Source organism: Pseudophryne corroboree, chromosome 10 (genome assembly GCF_028390025.1).
Source record: "Pseudophryne corroboree isolate aPseCor3 chromosome 10, aPseCor3.hap2, whole genome shotgun sequence".
NCBI classification, from domain to species: Eukaryota; Metazoa; Chordata; class Amphibia; order Anura; family Myobatrachidae; genus Pseudophryne; species Pseudophryne corroboree.
In genome coordinates this window covers 374,996,275-375,015,577 of record NC_086453.1, presented here as the reverse complement: position 1 = coordinate 375,015,577, position 19,303 = coordinate 374,996,275, and the positions used below count along the sequence as shown (strand labels likewise).

At 50.0% G+C, this 19,303-nt stretch overlaps 1 protein-coding gene across 1 annotated transcript in view; it reads right to left on the bottom strand.

Annotated features, from left to right (window-relative positions):
• CHEK1 (checkpoint kinase 1) overlaps positions 1-18,467 on the bottom strand; it is an 84,630-nt gene extending 66,163 nt beyond the window's left edge. Inside the window, exons 1-3 of the mRNA XM_063943782.1 lie at positions 18,247-18,467; positions 16,216-16,291; positions 7,463-7,686 (exon numbers count right to left, since the gene is read on the bottom strand). Coding sequence (XP_063799852.1) covers positions 7,463-7,686; positions 16,216-16,280 — 289 coding nt within the window. The 5' untranslated portion in view covers positions 16,281-16,291; positions 18,247-18,467. The remainder of the gene's footprint in view (positions 1-7,462; positions 7,687-16,215; positions 16,292-18,246) is intronic.
• Between the last annotated feature and the right edge of the window lie 836 nt (positions 18,468-19,303).

The window sequence follows — 19,303 nt, the reverse complement described above, 5'->3', positions numbered from 1 at the left end:
ACTGTTTATGTATGCTGTCGCCGTCACATTGTCCAACTGTACTGTCACGTGCTGAGCCCATACTAGGTCTTCAACTAGAAGAAGTTCATTGTAAATGGCTCTCAATTCCAGTACATTTATTGGAAGACTGCTCTCCTGTGGCGTCCATCTTCCCTGAAACTGATGGTTGTCCAATACTGCTTCCCATCCTCTGAGACTGGCAACTGTAGTCAAAATCTTCCAGTCCCAGACTGCAAACCTCTTCACCGCCAATAGATTCTTGTGAACGGACTACCAGATTAACGAGATCCTGGCTTGGAGTGACAAGCGAATCCTTCGGTGAAGTAGTAAATGCATGCTTGCTCCCTGAGGATTAGATTTAGCTGAGAGGCTCTGGAATGCCACCTGCCGTATTGGATTGCCTCGTAAGATGCTACCATCTTCCCTAAAAACCGTATGCAAAGGTGTAGGGAGACAGTCTGTTTCTGTAGAACCTGGCGGACCATTTTTTTGATGTCCCGAATCTCGTTTTCCGGGAGAAACGGTTTCATCTGTAACGTGTCTAAAATAGGGATTTTTGTTTACTTACCGTAAAATCTCTTTCTCTGATTCCATCTGGGGGACGCTGCGACATTACTTGTGGGTTAGAGGTGTGTGGTTGTGGAGTTTGGCACAGAACTATTAAAAACCTGACTCCTCCCCCCTCTAACCCCTCCCATCTCCTTCCTGCCTAGCCAGCACCTCAGTTAACGTTTAGCCAAGCCAAAGGAGATAGACCGAAAACAATTAACTGGTTAAACCAGACAACATATGGGAGGGATCGCAGCGTCCCCCAGATGGAATCAGAGAAAGAGATTTTACGGTAAGTAAACAAAAATCCCTATTTCTCTTTCATCCATCTGGGGGACGCTGCGCCATTACTTGTGGGATTTCCCAAAGCAAGCAAATGAGAGGAGGGAGACATAGACGGCATAGCCGTCCGCCAAATTTGACGCCCAACAGGGGCAGTCTCCAAACCGAAAGTGTGAGAACGGTAAAACCTTTTTAAAACGTATGCACAGACGACCAGGTCGCCGCCCTACACGACTGCTCAATAGACGCAGCCCCGCGAACATCTCAAGAAGCTCCAATAGCTGGAGTCGAAGGAGCTTGAATCGAGTCAGGAACTGAAACATTAGAAGACTCTGTGATGGTCGTAGTTACCCAACGAGTCACTGTGTACTTGGAATCCGGCCAATCTCATTTGGACGCAGCCATTAAAAACCAACAATGCATTCGTACGACGGATAGAATTCGTACGAGATAAATAAATCCGTAAGGCCCTAAGCACATCTAAGAGAGCCAATGGGAATCCTCCCCGGAAGGAGGAGGAGTAAACGCTGGAAGGACAATGTCCTAATTTAGATGAAACGCTGACACAACCTTCGGAGGAAGGAAGGTTTTGTTCGCAGAACCACCCGATCATCATGAAAATCCAACAAGGGTGGTCTGCAAGAAAGAGCTGCCAATTTAGATGCTCATCTTTTGGAGGAAATTGTCAATCGGAAGACATTGAACGTTATATACCGCAATTGTACAGATTCCAAAGGTTGAAATGGAGGTTTCTAAAAAAAAACCGTAAGGACTAAGTTAAAGTCCCAGGGAGGAACAAAAAAAGGTGACTGAATCCGAAGAACTCCCTGAAGGAACGTCTGAACTTCTGGAGTGATAGCCAGTCTCCTATGAAGAAGAGTCGACCAAGTAGAAACTTGACCCCATTAGTGAAGAAGTCTGAGATCCTCATTGAGATCCTCCTGAATGCAGGATAACAGACGAGGAAACTCTAAACACATCCGGTGTTAAACCACGCTTTTCACACCAAGCAATGTAAATTCCAGAAGCCACCGGTTATCTTTACTCAACAGGACGAGAAAAAACCTTTTTCCCCTTAAAATATTGGATTCAAGAACCAAGCCGTCAAAGTCAGCCGACCAAACCTGTGTGGTGACATGGTCCTTGAATCATAAGATCTAGAGCAGAGAGGGTCGGGATGGTTCCTCGACGACCCTATTGTGCAGAAGAGTGTACCACTGTCATCGTGGCCAATCTGGGTCCACCAGAATGATTGGAAGACCTTCTCTCTGAACGCGTTGAAGCCGACGTGGAATCGGTGGAAATGGTGGAAACACATATCCCAGTTGAAAGTGCCACAGCGCCGTCAGTTCATTGATTAGAATTGCTTAAGGGTCCTGAGTACGCGACCCTTAGAGAGGAGGTTTATTGTTGAGACAAGACGCCGTTAGATCTACATCGGGCATCCCCCACCGGGCTACTAGAGTCAGAAACACCTCCTGGTGAAGCCCCCTCTCTCCCTTATGCACCGTGTGACGGCTTAAGAAAACCGCTTCCCAGGTCTCGACTCCTGGAATGTGAATCACGGGTATAATCTGAACCCAATGTTTTGCCTAAGTGAGAATCTGAGCGACTGCCTTCCTGGCGGTCCAGTTTTGAGTTCCTTTATTTAAGTAACTGCCGTGGCGTCGTCGGGTTGAACCCGTACTGGATTACCCTTTACCATGGTTTGAATCCGAAGGATGCCTACCGGACTGCCCTCAACTCCAAGATGTTGATCTGTAACTTAGACTCGACTGTTTCAGAACGTCTGAAAGTAAGGAGTCTGAAACACCGCCCCTCAACCTCTGAGGCTTGCGTCTGTGGTGACCATCCCTCAAGAGCAAATCGTGAACGGTACCCTTTTTGGTCAAATTGGGCTGTGAAGCCACCAGCGAAGCGACCGACGAGTCTTTACAGACAAGCGGATTAGCTGTAATTCGAGATGAGGTCCTGTCCGTGAGGAAGAAACGCTTTCTGGTTGGTAGCGTCGAATAAGAATCCCAGAAATATCATTTTCTGGGAAGGAAGTAAAGATGACTGTGGAAAAGTTATTATCCATCTGAATGACTATAGAGTCTCTATCGTGAGACGCAAGTTCTGGTGAAGGATTCACTCTGACAGTCCTGATGAAAAGATCATCTAAAAACGGAGTAATGCTGACACCCTGTGAATACCTGAGGAGCCGTGGATAGACCAAAGGGAAGAGAAACTGAAAATGGCAAGGACCGACTGCGTATCTCAGACAAGATTGACGACCTGTCCAAATAGGAACATGCAGGTAGACGTCCTCTACGTCCACTGAAGCCAAATATTCCCCTGGTTTTATGTAGCGATAATCGAATGGATGGATTCCATTCTGAACTTTTGGGTTGAGAGATATGGATTCAAACCCTTTTGGCCGAAACGGTTTGTCCACAAGAAAAAGACCTGAGTAAAATCCCGACCTCTCTACTGAGAGGGAACTAGAAGAATCACTCCATTTAGTAAGAGAGTGGCTGTTGCATAAAGAAGAGCTCAACGTCTGGAGGGAGCGTTTTTGGAGAGGAGTGACGAACACACGATATGGGATTGGTTCCTCGAGATGTAACATATAATCTCTGGATATGACCTCCGTCACCCACAGATCTGGTTTTGACAGGAGCCACACTTCCTTGAACTGCCGTAACCGAGCCCGAATCGTCATTGATCCCTCCAGAGATCGTTAACCGTCATGCAGTAGGTATGTCGGCAGGTTTACTGGCTGGTCTAAGAGCCGCCTGTGTTCCTCTACCTCTGAATGCCTCTCTTCGTGGGAACCTGGAGAAAGAACGAAAGGGATGGAAACTACCTCTGTCCTGTGTACGAAAGGACCGAAACCTCGTGGTCTTCGGTCTCTGAGGAGCAAATGGAAGAAAAGGGCTCTTGCCCCCTGTAGTCTCTTCTGTAATTCCGACCCAAAAAGAACTCACCTTCAAAGGGTATCGCCGTCAAGCTCTGTTCCGAGTCAGAAACGGCATTCCCAAACCCGAAATCAAAGAGACCGTCTTGCTGTCATGGTCAAGGCAGAAATACAGGATTGTAGCGCAGTAGACTCTAACAAGGTCTCATTTTTCTAATTGAATGACTTCCGATGGATCGTGGGACTGCATTCAAGATACAACCTGTGCCAGCCAGTCATCCGCGGCCATGAAGACCCAAGTGCTAGCTAGAATTGGGAGTAGAAAATTCCTGATAAAGATAACATAGATTTAATCATTGTTTCAATCTTCCTATCTGTAGGATCTTTCAACTAAAACGTACAAACCTCACAGTTTGGGCCATGGTGGGAATTGAACCCACGACCTCAGCGCCCTAAGGCAGCAATGCCAAGCATCACACCAGCAGCACTGCCCATGTACAAAAAGAATAACCGTAGCTTTTGTTAAATGTGAATAGGAGCGTCTACCTTTTGGGTCTGTTTCTCAACATCTTGTATCCCCCTTATATAAATTAAAATTTATTTTGGGGCTGGGACAGGAGAATCCGACTTAAGTCAGGGCTCTTTCAAATATCCGCAAAGTGTGAATAAGGGGGAAAGACAGTAACTTGTCTTTTTTTTTTTTTTTTTTTTTTTTTTTTTTTTTGTGTTTTGAAAAAGGCAGAGGAAGAACCCGCCACCTCCGAACTCTGAATATTAAGAGTTTGACGGATGGCTTATATCAGAATCTAACACCTGAGCTAGTAGAAAAACTCCTCATCCTATTATCCCACTCTGGGTCTACTTCCCCATCCTCCAGTGGGAATGTTTCCAACTACTCCTCCGGAAAAGTTATAGCGGGCAACGGCTGCGGCCGTTTTGTAGCAGAAGAACTGCCGGCAGAGTTAACAAATTTGTTTAGAGACTGAGCCCATATTTCGAGCCCATAGAGCTTCCACTGTAGCCATAGAGGCATAGACTGATCCGCGGAACTTTCCTGCTGGTCCGCCACAGATGCCCCAGAGCATGAAACACAGAGTACCTGCGTCCGGGCTTCCCTTTGCTAGCTATGATCCCCATAGTGAGCAGGAAAAAATAAACCACCGAGGCGGTCTTACCCTTTGTAGATTTCATAAGTAATTAATTCATTTATTCTCTTTTCCAATACTTTGACATATTGTTGTATATTGTAATATACTATGAATCATACTGTGTTCAATGCATATTATATATTGCAAAAATTACCTCCCCTAAAAGTATAGCATGACACAATGTAAATCTACAGTGAATTTATACTGTGTCCCAAAATATACTTGCTGTTAGGTGATCAGCCTTTGTTGTGAGCGCTGCACAGTGTCCCCCGTACTGCCTCTGGAGAAGATGGCGGCCGGAGCCCTGCATACCTGGACGAGAGTGCGCGCGTGGTAGTGGAGGGCGGGAGTCCGTCCCTTCTTGAACAATGAAGCGCCTGTCAGCTTCAGTAGGCGCGCTGCAGCCGAAAGTCTGCGGCTCTCGCGTGCCGCCACCCCAAGTTGTTCTGTTCAGGTAGCGAGCACAGCGTCCCCCTGTCACTGTAGATGGTATCATGACGTGCGCGCGGGCAGAACAGAGCGGGAAGCCGTCCCTGCTCTCCTCTCGCGACCAACCGGAAGTTCGGGCCGCCGCGCGTTGCTAAGTATAGCGACTGTTGCGGCGGCTTCTCCGGGATCCCCGTCCCGTCCCCACAGCCCTTCAGACAGTACTGCGGCTGTATGGGTACAGGTCTCCGGCACAGCTCCCGCTGGCGGGCTTGCGCCGGGGGTGGGGGGGGGGGGGGGGGGGGGGATGTGGGGAAGGGAGATAAAGTAAAAATAATACTAAAATTAGTAAAATAAATAAATATTAATAAATAATAAATAATAAAAACCGTTAGGGACAGCCCAATACTGCCAGTGACAGATTGTGGCTGTCCAGTACCTCTTTGATCTGTCGTGTGAATCAAAAGGCCCCAGTGACCAAGGTATGGTGGCCCTTTCTGACAGCATCCTTGTTCCATTTATACCTGTCACCTGTAAACAGGGACTAGGTATAGAAAAATAAAGAAAAATAAAGAAAAAATAAAGAAAAATTAGGAGAAATAAAAACTGTGTCTGTACTCCACAGGCACAAAACTAAAACTGAGGTGCTGGCTAGGCAGGAAGGAGATGGGAGGGGTTAGAGGGGGGAGGAGTCAGGTTTTTAATAGTTCTGTGCCAAACTCCACAACCACACACCTCTAACCCACAAGTAATGTCGCAGCGTCCCCCAGATGGATGAAAGAGAAATGAGGCACAGGAATTGAATATTCTGCTTTGATAGCAGATTGGATTTCTTGAAATTCACAATCCAGCCGTGTCAAATCAGAAATTGATGAGTGATCTGAGTATCACGGATCAACTGGTCCTGAGAGGGAGCCTTGATCAGAATGTCGTCCCGATACAGTATTATCGTTACCCCTAATGATCTCAATTTCGCTACCATAACTGCCATGATCTTTGTGAAGACTCTCGGGGCTGATGATAGGCCGAACGGTAGAGCTCCGAACTGGTAATATTCTTGCCCACTGCAAATAGGCTTGGTGTGGAGTCCAAATTGGGACGTGGAGGTAAGTATCCTTTATGTCCATCAACACCATGAACTCCCGATGCTTGAGTCCCGCAATCACCGACTGTATTGATTCCATCTTGAATCTGTAAACCGTCAGGAATTGATTTAACACCTTTAAATTGAGGATTGGCCTGACACATTCGGTTTTGGCACTACAAAAAGATTTAAATAAAATCCCGTTCCTCTTTGAGAAGTCGGGACAGGTATAATTACTTCCGTCTGAAGTAACCTAAATAACCGTGTCTAATGCCACCGCTCTTTGAGGGCACCGAGGAAGAGCTGTTGTAAAGAACTGACTGAGGGCGGTTTCGAAAATCTATCCTGTAACCCTGGGAGATAATATTGTTAAATCCAGACCTCTGGTAAGGTTTTGGCCCAGGGGGCCCGAAACCTTTCCAACCTTGCGCCCACCATAGGAGACCGTTACGCCGCGGTCTTGTCAGCAGGTTTAGGGTCCTGTTTTCAGGTTGTGGACTGGGAACGGCCTCTGCCTCTGTTTCCATGAGCCTGACCGCCCCCCACCATCTCCCCCAGCCTTCCGCACCCTGCTATTTATTAGTGCGAGCGACGGGAGGAGGTTGCGGTGGACTGCACCCTGTGGACGGTGGGAGGGACCCTGGGGGACTTGCCTGTAGGTCTGGCTTGAGTAGAGCCGGCGTAGGGAGCGGGAAGTTGAGGCTGCCTGGCGCGATAGCCCAGTGGCTGCAGAGGGGGCGGGGGATGTAGATCCCTTTAGCTGGAATCATGCTCTCTCTACTTCTAAGACTTTTGTCCCCCTTTGTATTAGGCTGACACAACCTCAGCTTAAAGTTCTTATAATGAAGCAGGAGCTCCTTTTCTGTGCTGTACCTCCTAGGCACAATTTTTCAAACTGAGGGATGGGGGGCGTGAAGGGGGAGGAGCCGGCTGTGCATAAAATGTTTAATTTTAGATTGTGACACCTCCGGTTGCAAGCTTCACACCCCAACTGTATAAGTTGTTCCAGTGTCCCCTAGTGGATGAAAGAGAAAAATTAAATACTCCACAAAGAGGTGAAAAATGGGCACTTACCTATTCTATCAAAGAGCTCACCACCTCTGCAGTACTCGAGGAACAGATACTGGATGTTGCCTTCTTTGCGGTGTCCATAGAACTTTACAATATTCGTGTGGTTGAGCATCTTATTGATACAGATCTCTTTCTTAATATTTTCTGGACAGTCTGCCTTTCTCTTCAAATCCACAATCTTCACTGCAACCGCCTCCTCAGTCTTCCGGTTCACTGCTAGCTGTACCCTGACAAGATAAGTGCAATTAAGAATTAAGACTTTGCTCTTGCCAAATAAAACAATATCGTTACCACATTGGCCCCGGTAAGCCGGCATGAGCGGCAGTTTATCGGAGGTTACATGATCCTGCAGCGGGTGCTGGCTCCTGACAGCTCCCGATGCAGTGCTGCAGTTCCGGCTCCCTCCGTTCACATGACCGCTCCCCATGTGACCAGGGGAAGATGGGGGATTGGGGTTGTGGCGCTGCCCCGGCTTCCCCCACCGGGCTTAAGCGACAAGTGCCGGCTCCTGGGCCGCGGTTCCCTCCCTGCAGTCGCAGCCTGCCGCAGCGGGCAAGGGACACTGCAGGTCGCTGCGGTTATCTGGGATTTTGTAACTTTTTCAAACTGAGGGTTTAGGGGGCGTGAGGGTTTAGGGGGCTGGTTGTGTATACACTTTTATTTAGATTGTGCCACACCTCCGGTCTGCATACTGCATACCCCAGCTGTCTCAAGTGTTCCTGTGTCCCCTAGTGGATGAAAGAAAAAAACGGGGCTGTTTCTCACGAAAATACACAGGTTTCACTGAACATGTGTGTTTCCGGGAGAAAAGGCTTTTTTCCCCCCCTTTTTTTCTTTTTACAGGCGGCATCGGGAACAATCACGACAAACATCCGTATTTCGCACCCGATGCTTTACCGGGGCTAACTGGATATGCCCCATTATCACTATATTGTTAAACACTAATAAATGCATGTTAATGACATAGATCCTGATTCAGAGCAAATGCATTCCCAGCTGTGAATTTGTACACAGTGGCTGTGTGAAAATGTGCAAGTGTCGCAGCCGCCTGGATTTGTACTAAGACGCCCATCGGCTGCTGTACGAGTCCCAGCAGCTGCATACAAAGACACTGCGTTGGTATGCCCACAGGAAGTAAGACGTCGGAAACGTAACCACATACAGGATGACCGTAGCAAGCAGTAACACCACCAAAACGGTCACGACATGCCTGCGTTTTTGTAGCCACGCTCAGATACCTACATCGAATCAAAAGGGTCCGTGACTGTCAGTTACATTGTGGATAAATCCTCTCTGTGACCGCCGTCACAAGACCATAGCAATACATGCGCAGACAGAGGATAATCCTTCAACAAAAATGCTCATCAGGCCCATAGTCTGGTCGAAATTACTGAAGCCCTAAGCAACCCCTGATGTAAGAACGGAGATTGCTACTGCCCACTCCACGCATATGCTATGTGCTTCCTCCCAGGAATTGTTTGCTAAAGACTAAGAACAAGCTGGTTACGTCATGTCTGGATGGACTTCCCAAGTATGTGGAGCAAGATTCGGCAGCACAGACCAATTCCTATAGACCAGGGGAATTCAATACGTGGACCTCCAGCTGTTGTGAAACTACACATCCCAGCATTCCCTGCCCTGTCTTGCTATTAGGGCATGCTAAAACGGTGTCAGGGAATGCTGGGATGTGTAGATCTACAGCAGATGGAGATCCGCATGTTGAATACCCCATGTATAGACTGACAAGTCGCAGCCCATCTCCTGCACTAGAACCGTTACTGAATGGGATACAGACACACTACGGTTGGCACTCCGCTACTAGAGAGCTGCGGCAACCTACTGTAAGGGCCTAACACGTACCATGGATTTCACCTGTTACATTGGTCACCCAAAGCGTACAGTAACACTACAGCATGCACAGGTCCCACACCACAAAGAATCTACTGTGCACAGAGACTAACTGCACTCAAAGTTACTATCCCTGTGCCTCACTTCCATCACGCAATGTATATTACCTGTGCAGGACACAGGCCCGGCTCCTGACACTGAGCAGGCTTGCTCGATTGCTACAGACCATTAAGCAATAGGACAACATAGATAAGAAAGGATGCAGCAAATAATAGGATTTTAATACCTACCGGTAAATCCTTTTCTCTTAGTACGTAGAGGATGCTGGGGATGCTTCAAGAACCATGGGGTATAGACGGGATACGCAGGAGACATGGGCACACTATAAGACTTTGAATGGGTGTGAACTGGCTCCTCCCTCTACGCCCCTCCTCCAGACTCCAGTTATAGGAACTGTGCCCAGGGAGACGGACATTTCAAGGAAAAGGATTTATTTAATTTTTTAAAACTAAGGTGAGATACATACCAGCTCACACCTCAAACACGCCGTACAACATGGCATTCAACAACAACGCATGTAACGGCATGACCAACAACAGTCACAGAGTGACTGAACTCAACGCAACATGAGCGTAACTATAACCAAACTACAGATACAGCCCGCACTGGGACGGGCGCCCAGCATCCTCTACGGACTAAGAGAAAAGGATTTACCGGTAGGTATTAAAATCCTATTTTCTTATACGTCCTATCCTGCTGGGGATGCTTCAAGAACCATGGGGTTTATTCCAAAGCTCTAGAACGGGCGGGAGAGTGCGGATGACTCTGCAGCACCGATTAACCAAACAAGAGGTCCTCCTCAGCCAAGGTATCAAACTTGTAAAACTTCGCAAAGGTGTTTGAACCCGACCAAGTAGCAGCTCGGCAAAGCTGTAATGCCGAGACCCCTCGGGCAGCCGCCCAGGATGAGCCCACCTTTCTAGTAGAATGGGCTTTCACCGATTTCGGAAACGGCAATCCTGCCGTAGATTGAGCCTGCTGATTCGTACTACAGATCCAGCGCGCAATAGTCTGCTTGGAAGCAGGAGCCCCAATCTTGTTGGGAGCCCACAGGACAAACAGAGCCTCTGTTTTCCTAATCTGCGACGTTCTGGTGACATAGATTTTCAAAGCTCTAAACACAGAAAGACTTCGATTCCGCCAAGGCGTCAGTAGCCACTGGCACCACAATAGGCTGGTTTACGTGAAATGATGAAACCACTTTTGGCAGAAATTGCTGACGAGTTCTCAACTCCGCTCTATCAGCATGGAAGATTAAATAGGGGCTTTTGTGAGACAAAGCCGCCAATTCAGATACCCGCCTTGCGGGATGCCAAGGCCAACAACATGACTACTTTCCAAGTAAGAAATTTCAACTCAACCTTACGCAAACCAATGAGATTGCAGGAACTGCAATACGACATTAAGATCCCACGGTGCCACAGGAGGCACAAACGGAGGTTGGATGTGCAGCACACCTTTCACGAAGGTCTGAACCTCCGGAAGGGAGGCCAATTCTTTCTGAAAGAAGATTGATAAGGCCGAAATTTGTACTTTAATAGAGCCTAACTTTAGGCCCGCATCCACACCTGCTTGCAAAAAATGGAGCAAACGCCCCAGCTGAAATTCCTCCGTAGGAGCCTTCTTAGATTCACACCAAGACACATATTTCCTCCAAATACGGTGGAAATGCTTTGCCGTTACTTCTTTTCTAGCCTGAGGAAGTGTGGGAATGATTTCACTGGGAATACCCTTTCGGGCTAGGATTTAGCGTTCAACCGCCATGCCGTCAAACGCAGCCGCGGTAAGTTTTGATACATGCACGGTCCTTGTTGTAACAGGTCCTCCCGTAGAGGAAGAGGCCAGGGATCTTCTATGAGCATCTCGTGAAGATCTGGATACCAGGCCCTCTTTGGCCAGTCTGGAACAATGAGTATCGCCTGAACCCTTGTTCTTCTTATAATCTTTATCACCTTTGGAATGAGTGGAAGTGGAGGGAACACAGACCGACGGAAACACCCACGGTGTCACTAGGGCGTCCACCGCTATTGCTTGAGGGTCCCTCGACCTGGAACAATATCTCTGAAGTTTCTTGTTGAGGCGGGACGCCATCATGTCTATTTGAGGAATTCCCCAACGACTTGTCACTTCTGAAAAGACCTCTTGATGAAGACCCCACTCTCCTGGATGGAAATCTTGTCTGCTGAGGAAGTCTGCTTCCCAGTTGTCCACTCCTGGAATGAAAACTGCTGAGAGCGCTTGCATGTCTCTCCGCACAGCGAAGAACTTTCGTGGCCTCGGCCATCGCCGCTCTGCTCTTTGTTCCGCCTTGGCGGTTTATGTACGCCACTGCTGTTATGGTGTCTGACTGGATCAAGACGGGCAGACCGCGAAGATGTTCCGCTTGCAGAATGCCGTTGTAAATGGCCCTTAATTGCAGAATGTTTATGTGCAGACAAGCTTCCTGGCTTGACCATTTTCCCTGAAAATTTCTCCCCTGTGTGATTGCTCCCCAGCCTCGGAGACTTCATTCTGTGGTCACCAGGATCCAATCCTGAATCCCGAACCTGCGTCCCTCCAGAAGGTGAGAACTGTGCAGCCACCACAGGAGAGAGAGTCTGGTCCTGGAAGATAGGATTATTTTCCGGTGCATATCCAGGTGAGACCCAGACCACTTGTCCAGCAGGTCCCACTGAAACACCCTGGCATGGAACCTGCCATACTGAATGGCCTCGTAGGCCGCCACCATCTTCCCCAGCAACCGAGTGCATTGAAGAATCGACACTCTTGCCGGTTTCAGAATCTGTTTTACCATGTTCTGTATTTACAGAGCCTTTTCCACTGGAAGAAAAACTCTGTAATTCTGTATCCAGAATCATACCCAGGAACGACAGCCATGTGGTCGGAACAAACTGTGATTTTGGCAAGTTTAGGAGCCAACCGTGTTGTTGCAGAATAGTCAGTGAGAGCGCAACGTTTTTCAGCAATTGTTCCTTGGATCTCGCCTTTAAGAGGAGATCGTCCAGGTACGGGATAATTGTGATTCCCTGCTTGCGCAGGAGAACCATCATTTCCGCCATAACCTTGGTGAAAATCCTCGGAGCCGTGGACAGACCAAACGGCAACGTCTGAAATTGGTAATGACAATTCTGTAGCAAACCTCAGCCTGATGCGTAGGATATATGGGGACATGTAAGTAGGCATCCTTTATGTCGACCGACACCATAAAATCCCCCTCCGCCAGACTGGAGATCACTGCTCGGAGAGATTCCATCTTGAATTTGAATTTTTTTACACAGAAATTGAGGGATTTTAGCTTCAGAATCGGTCTGACTGAGCCATCCGGCTTCGGGACCACGAACAGACTCGAATAAAAGCCCTCCCCCTGTTGTGACGGGGGTACCGTGACAATGACTTGATTTTGACACAACTTTAGTATTGCAGCGCATACTACCTCCCTTTCTGGAAGAGAAGCTGGCAAGGCCGATTTGAAAAAATAAGAATTTACTCACCGGTAATTCTATTTCTCGTAGTCCGTAGTGGATGCTGGGACTCCGTAAGGACCATGGGGATTAGCGGCTCCGCAGGAGACTGGGCACAACTAAAAGAAAGCTTTAGACTACTGGTGTGCACTGGCTCCTCCCACCATGACCCTCCTCCAGACTTCAGTTAGATTCTTGTGCCCGGCTGAGCTGGATGCACACTAGGGGCTCTCCTGAGCTCCTAGAAAGAAAGTATATTTAGGTTTTTTATTTTACAGTGAGATCTGCTGGCAACAGACTCACTGCAGCGAGGGACTAAGGGGAGAAGAAGCGAACCTACCTAACAGGTGGTAGTTTGGGCTTCTTAGGCTACTGGACACCATTAACTCCAGAGGGATCGACCGCAGGACCCGACCTTGGTGTTCGTTCCCGGAGCCGCGCCGCCGGCCCCCTTACAGAGCCAGAAGCAAGAAGTGTTCCGGAAAATCGGCGGCAGAAGACTTCAGTCTTCAACAAGGTAGCGCACAGCACTGCAGCTGTGCGCCATTGCTCCTCATGCACACCTCACACTCCGGTCACTGATGGGTGCAGGGCGCTGGGGGGGGGGGGGGGGGGGGGGGCACCCTGAGGGCAATATAAGACACCTTGGCTGGCAAATCATCACAATATATAGTCCCAGGGCTATATATGTGATAAATTACCCCTGCCAGAATCCATGAAAACGCAGGAGAAAAGTTCGCCGAAAAAGGGGCGGGGCTATCTCCCTCAGCACACTGGTGCCATTTTGATTTTGACACAACTTTAGTATTGCAGCGCATACTACCTCCCTTTCTGGAAGAGAAGCTGGCAAGGCCGATTTGAAAAATCGGTGAGGGGGCACATCTTGAAACTCTAATTTGTACCCTTGGGTTACTATTTCTAATATCCAAGGATCCAGGGCCGAGTGAACCCAGACCTGACTGAAGAGTTTGAGACGTGCCCCCACCGATGCGGACTCCCGCAGAGGAGCCCCAGCGTCATGTGGTGGATTTGGTAGAAGCCGGAGAGGACTTCTGTTCTTGGGAACTTGCCACAGCCTGTGACCTCTTTCCCTTTCCTCTTGCAGCAAGGAAGGAGGACCCTCGTCCTTTTTTATATTTATTGGGCCGAAAGGACTGCATCGGATAGTGGGGCGTTTTCTTTTGTTCTGCAGGAACATAAGGTAAAAATGATGACTCACCCCCGGTAGCCGTAGATACCAGGTCAGTGAGGCAGTCACCAAACAAGACACTACCGTTAAACGGTAGAGACTCCATAGTCTTCTTAGAGTCAGCATCAGCATTCCATTGATGAATCCACAATGCCCTCCTAGCCGAGACTGCCATGGCATTGGCCCTTTATCCCAAAAGGCCAATATCCCTTACAGCTTCTTTTAAATATGCTGCAGCGTCCCTGATATGACCCAGAGTCAAAAGCACGCTATCCCTGTCCAGGGTATTAATCTCAGAGGACAAGTTATCTGCCCACTTTTCAATGGCAGGCCTAAGTAGCGAACCTGTAGTGACAAATGGATTTTAGTGTACTTTCCTGCTTACGATCCACAGGATCCTTTAGGGCTGCCACGTCAGGAGACGGAAGCGCCACCTTTTTTGGACAGACGCGATAGAGCTTTGTCCACAGAGGGGGTTGACTCCCACTTTTCCCTGTCCCCAGAGGGGAACGGATATGCCACTGGAATTCTTTTGGGAACCTGTACCTTCTTGTCAGGATTTTCCCAAGCCTTTTCAAAAAGAGCGTTAAGTTCATGAGAGGGAGGAAACGTTACCTCAGGTTTCTTTCCTTTAAACATACAGACCCTTGTATCAGGAACAGCAGTGTCCTCCGTGATATGTAACACGTCTTTTATCGCCACAATCATGTACTGAATGCTCTTAGCTAGTTTAGGATTCAATCTGGCATCACTATAGTCGACACTGGAATCAGAGTCCGTGTCGGTATCCGTATCTGCTATCTGGGTAAATGCACGTTTCTGTGACCCCGAAGGGGTCTTAGCTTGCGACAATGCATCCTCCTTGGATTTCCTCCATGTCTGGTTCTTAGACTCAGATTTATCTAATCTCTTAGTCAACCGAGTCACATTGGCATTCAAAACACTCAACATATTTACCCAATCAGCCGACACGGTCACTCCCAGTCTTTTGTCCCCACTCCAGCCTCCTCCTGGGAAGAGCATTCAGCCTCAGACATGTCGACACACGCGTACCGACACCCACAACCACACTGGGGCTATAGGGGACAGACCCACAGCAAAGCCTGTTAGAGAAACACAGTGGGAGTTCTGCCAGCTCACAACCCAGCACCTATCCCAGTACTGAAGCGAGTAATATACTACCCAGACCTGTTGGCGCTTTTAAATTCAGTAAAATAGCACCAAATCACTTGTGCCCCCCCGTTTTGCACCCTGTTACTTGTACAGTAGTGTGGGAGGCCAGGCTCAGCGTCTCTGCAGCTGTGAAGAGAAACTGGCGCTGGTCAGAGCTGTGAGGGCTAAGCCACGCCCCCTTAATGGCGTGCTTTAGTCCTGCTTATTTTTACATATTTATACTGGCGGGGGTCTGTATTTAGTGCCTAGGCACTGTATACACTTGTGCCAGTCGTTATTGAGGTTTTATGCTGCCCAGGGCGCCGCCCCTGCGCCCTGCAGTGCCGTTTTGTATGTGGGAGCATGGCGCGCAGCGCAGCCGCTGCGCGGTACCTCAAAAGCCGTCTGAAATCTTCTGCCGTCACTGAAGTCTTCTGATCTTCTTCTACTCACCCGTTTCTGGCTCTGCAAGGGGGTTGACGGCGTGGCTCCGGGAACGAGCATCTAGGCTTACCTAGCGTTCATACCCTCTGGAGCTAATGGTGTCCAGTAGCCTAAGAAGCAGAGCCCTGAAACTCACAGAAGTAGGTCTGCTTCTCTCCCCTCAGTCCCACGATGCAGGGAGCCTGTTGCCAGCAGGTCTCTCTGAAAATAATAGAGCTCCTCAGTTTGCATCCAGTGTCACTGTGCACAGAATCTAACTGGAGTCTGGAGGAAGGGCATAGAGGGAGGAGCCAGCTTACACCCCTTTTAAAGTCTTAAAGTGCCCAAGTCTCCTGCGCATCCAGTCTATACCCCATGGTTTTTGAAGCATCCCCAGCATCCTCTAGGACGTATGAGAAATATATTTCTTGTTGCCACTAGAGGCCTCCTACTGTTCATCCAAAAGTAAATAGTAATATAGACAGAGCATTCACTGTAACAAAACGGAGCAGTAGTTCCTATTCCAGTGTTACTTCCTGGGGTTTATTGGGGAGACAATGTAGGTCCCAGTACAGGAAGCATGTCACCTGCCCCACCAACAGCAGCACCAGCTGATTACTTACTCCCCATAGGCTCCTTCTCCAAGAGTCTGCACCAGATCCCAGTCTTCCACAAATGGGACGGCCATGATTCAGAAATCTGTCAAGACAGGAAACACTGTAAAGGTGAAAGCAGTCTTCAGTGACCCAGAACTGCATATCCGCATCTTCACAGGACAATAATGTACTATATAATCCACCATTTTTTGATGTACCATGTGAGAGACACACATTGTATAGGTCATTATTGCATTGCCACTTATGTCGGTGGAAATTTGTAGCATTCTTTTCATACTTTTTTTCTTTTGTTAAATATATAACACATACAGCTTTTCTTCCACAGATAGACGCAACACCACTTCCTGTGTGGGGCAGAGGCAGGTGGCCACCCCCGGAGGTGGTATTGAGAAGAGAGGGGCAGTGGACACTGTCTCTGGCAGAGGTGGGTGGGCATACCCTGAGATGGTATTGGGAAGAGGGGGGGTGGCACCCTGTGTCTATGAGGAGGGTGGGCATACCCTGAGATGGTATTGGGGAGAGAGTGGGGCACCCTGTGTGTGTGGCAGTGGTAGGTGGGCATCACCGGAGGTGGTACTGGGGAGAGGGGGCACCCTGTGTGTGGCAGAGGTAGGTGGGCAGGACATTGGGGAGAGGGGCGCACCATGTGTGCCAGCGGTAGGTTGGCACAGCATTGGAGAGAGGGGGGCACCATGTGTCAGTGGCAGAGGCGGGCGAGCAGTGGGCACAGCATTGGGGAGAGAGGTGGGGACACCGTCAGTGTCAGGTGGGCAGTGGGCACAGCACTGGGGAGAGGGGGGGCACTATGTGTGTCAGTGGCAGAGGTAGGTGAGTAGTGGGCACGTCATTGGGAAGAGGGGGGCTCCATGTGTGTCAAAGGCAGAGGTAGGTGGGCACAGCATTGGGGAGAGGGGGGGCACCATGTGTGTCAGTGGCAGAGGTAGGTTGGCAGTGGGCACGGCATTGGGGAGAGGGGGGGCACAATGTGTGTCAGAGGTAGGTGGGCAGTGGCCACAGCATTGGGGAGGGGGTCACGATGTGTGTCATTGGCAGAGGTAGGTGGGCACGGCAGTGGGGGGGCACCATGTGTCCGTGGCAGAGGTCGGTGGGCACGGCATTGAGGACAGGGGGGGCACCATGTGTGTCAGTGGCAGAAGTAGGTGGGCACGGCATTGGGAACGGGGGGGCACCATGTGTCTGTATCAGAGGCAGGCGGGCAGTGGGCACAGCATTGAGGAGAGGGGGCACCATGTGCGTCAGAGGCAGGTGGGCACGGCATTGAGGAGAGGGGGCACCATGGTAGATGCTAGAATCAAGTGGGCTAAGGGACCTTTTCCGTAAGGGGGAGGAGCTAGGCCAGCGGGATAGTTCCTCTACTATCCACGCCACCAACTATTACCTTTAGTAATTAGGTGGTGAGCGAAGCGGAGCGGAGCGAGCCACCGTGCCCGAAGCGTGGCGAGCGAACTTTTCGGGTACCCTGTTCGCCCGTAGCTCCTCCCCCTGGTGACGTAGCTCCTCCCCTCAATACGTCACAAGGTCCCTTCAGCCCCTCCGATATAGAACCAACCGGGGCCACCATGTGTGTCAGTGGCAGGTGGGCACCATGCGTCAGTGGCAGAGGTAGGTGGGCAGTGGGCACAGCATTGAGGAGAGGGGGCACCATGTGTGTCAGTGGCAGAGGTAGGTGGGCAGTGGGCACGGCATTGGGGGGCACCATGTGTCAGTGGCAGAGGTAGGTGGGCAGTGGGCACGGCATTGGGGGGCACCATGTGTCAGTGGCAGAGGTAGGTGGGCAGTGGGCACGGCATTGGGGGGCACCATGTGTCAGTGGCAGAGGTAGGTGGGCAGTGGGCACAGCATTAAGGAGAGGGGGCACCATGTGTGTCAGTGGCAGGTGGGCACGGCATTGGGGGGCACCATGTGGCAGTGGCAGGTGGGCAGTGGGCACAGCATTAAGGAGAGGGGGAAACATGAGTGGGCACTCCCCGGAGGTGGTATTGGGGAAGAGAGTGGGGAAACCCTGTCAGCACTCACCCCGCTCTCCCGATGCTATGCCCGGCCACCTGGCTTCCTCTCTCGCATCCTCCGGGTAAGTCGCCCTCACTCACACCCCGGGGTGACGTGCGGCTCCGGCCGGGCACCGCTCAGTCACTACTGTCACAGCGCGCTCCAGCTTTTCCCGCCAATTAGGCAGCTAGGCTTCAAAGCAGCAACGTCATTGCGCCGGCAGGGTGACGTCATCGCGGCGGGGGGAGGCGCGCACACCGTGTGTATTAATGGTCTGGAGCGCGCGTTCCGACGGCAGGAAATCCCGGATGCTGATAGGCACCACGGACTCGTTGTGTCACCATAGTAACGGCTCCTCTTCTTCATGACCCCAGCACTCTATTACTGCTGCTGCTGCCGCTGGCGCCTGTGGAGCTGAGCACAGGATGCTGCTGGAGTTTTCTTTTTGTTAATAGAAATGTCCCTATTTTTTTTCTGCATAAAACAGGGAATGGTCAAACAGTCAGAGCCAGAAAATAGCCATAGGTACTGCAGGGTGCCGACAGCAAAGTCAGCCTGTGTTTTTACGTGTTCGCTAGTATATATAGTATATACAGTATGACAAACAGTCAGGGGCGGATTCAGAGGGGGGGCGAACAGGGCGATCCCCCCCATAGTCATATCCACGCTCACTTTGCTGCTCTCCACACTATCCAGTTGGCAGGCAGCCCAGTATGTATGTATGTGTGCGTGTAACGCACACACACGCGAACTGGGTGTAGCGAGGCCGGTGCGATCACTCACCAGCTGGGTACCAGCATTCTGGTGCAGGCAGGTCACGCGTATGACCCCTGTTGCTCCGGCCTAGGTGGGTAGCGGGTGCAGACGGCCCGCAGCTGACATCGCAGGGTGGTAGTCGGTGACTGAGCAGCAGTGGCGGTGAGACGGGAGGGACACTGCTTATCAGTTTTGTGTCCAGTTACTGAGGCTTCTGGCTGTCTGCTGCTGCGGAGTGTCACAGCGTAAGAAATATTACAGGGTGATATTATAGAGCAGTCGTGGTGTGTGCATCAGACAGCCTGATTACATTGAAGAGGGCACTGGG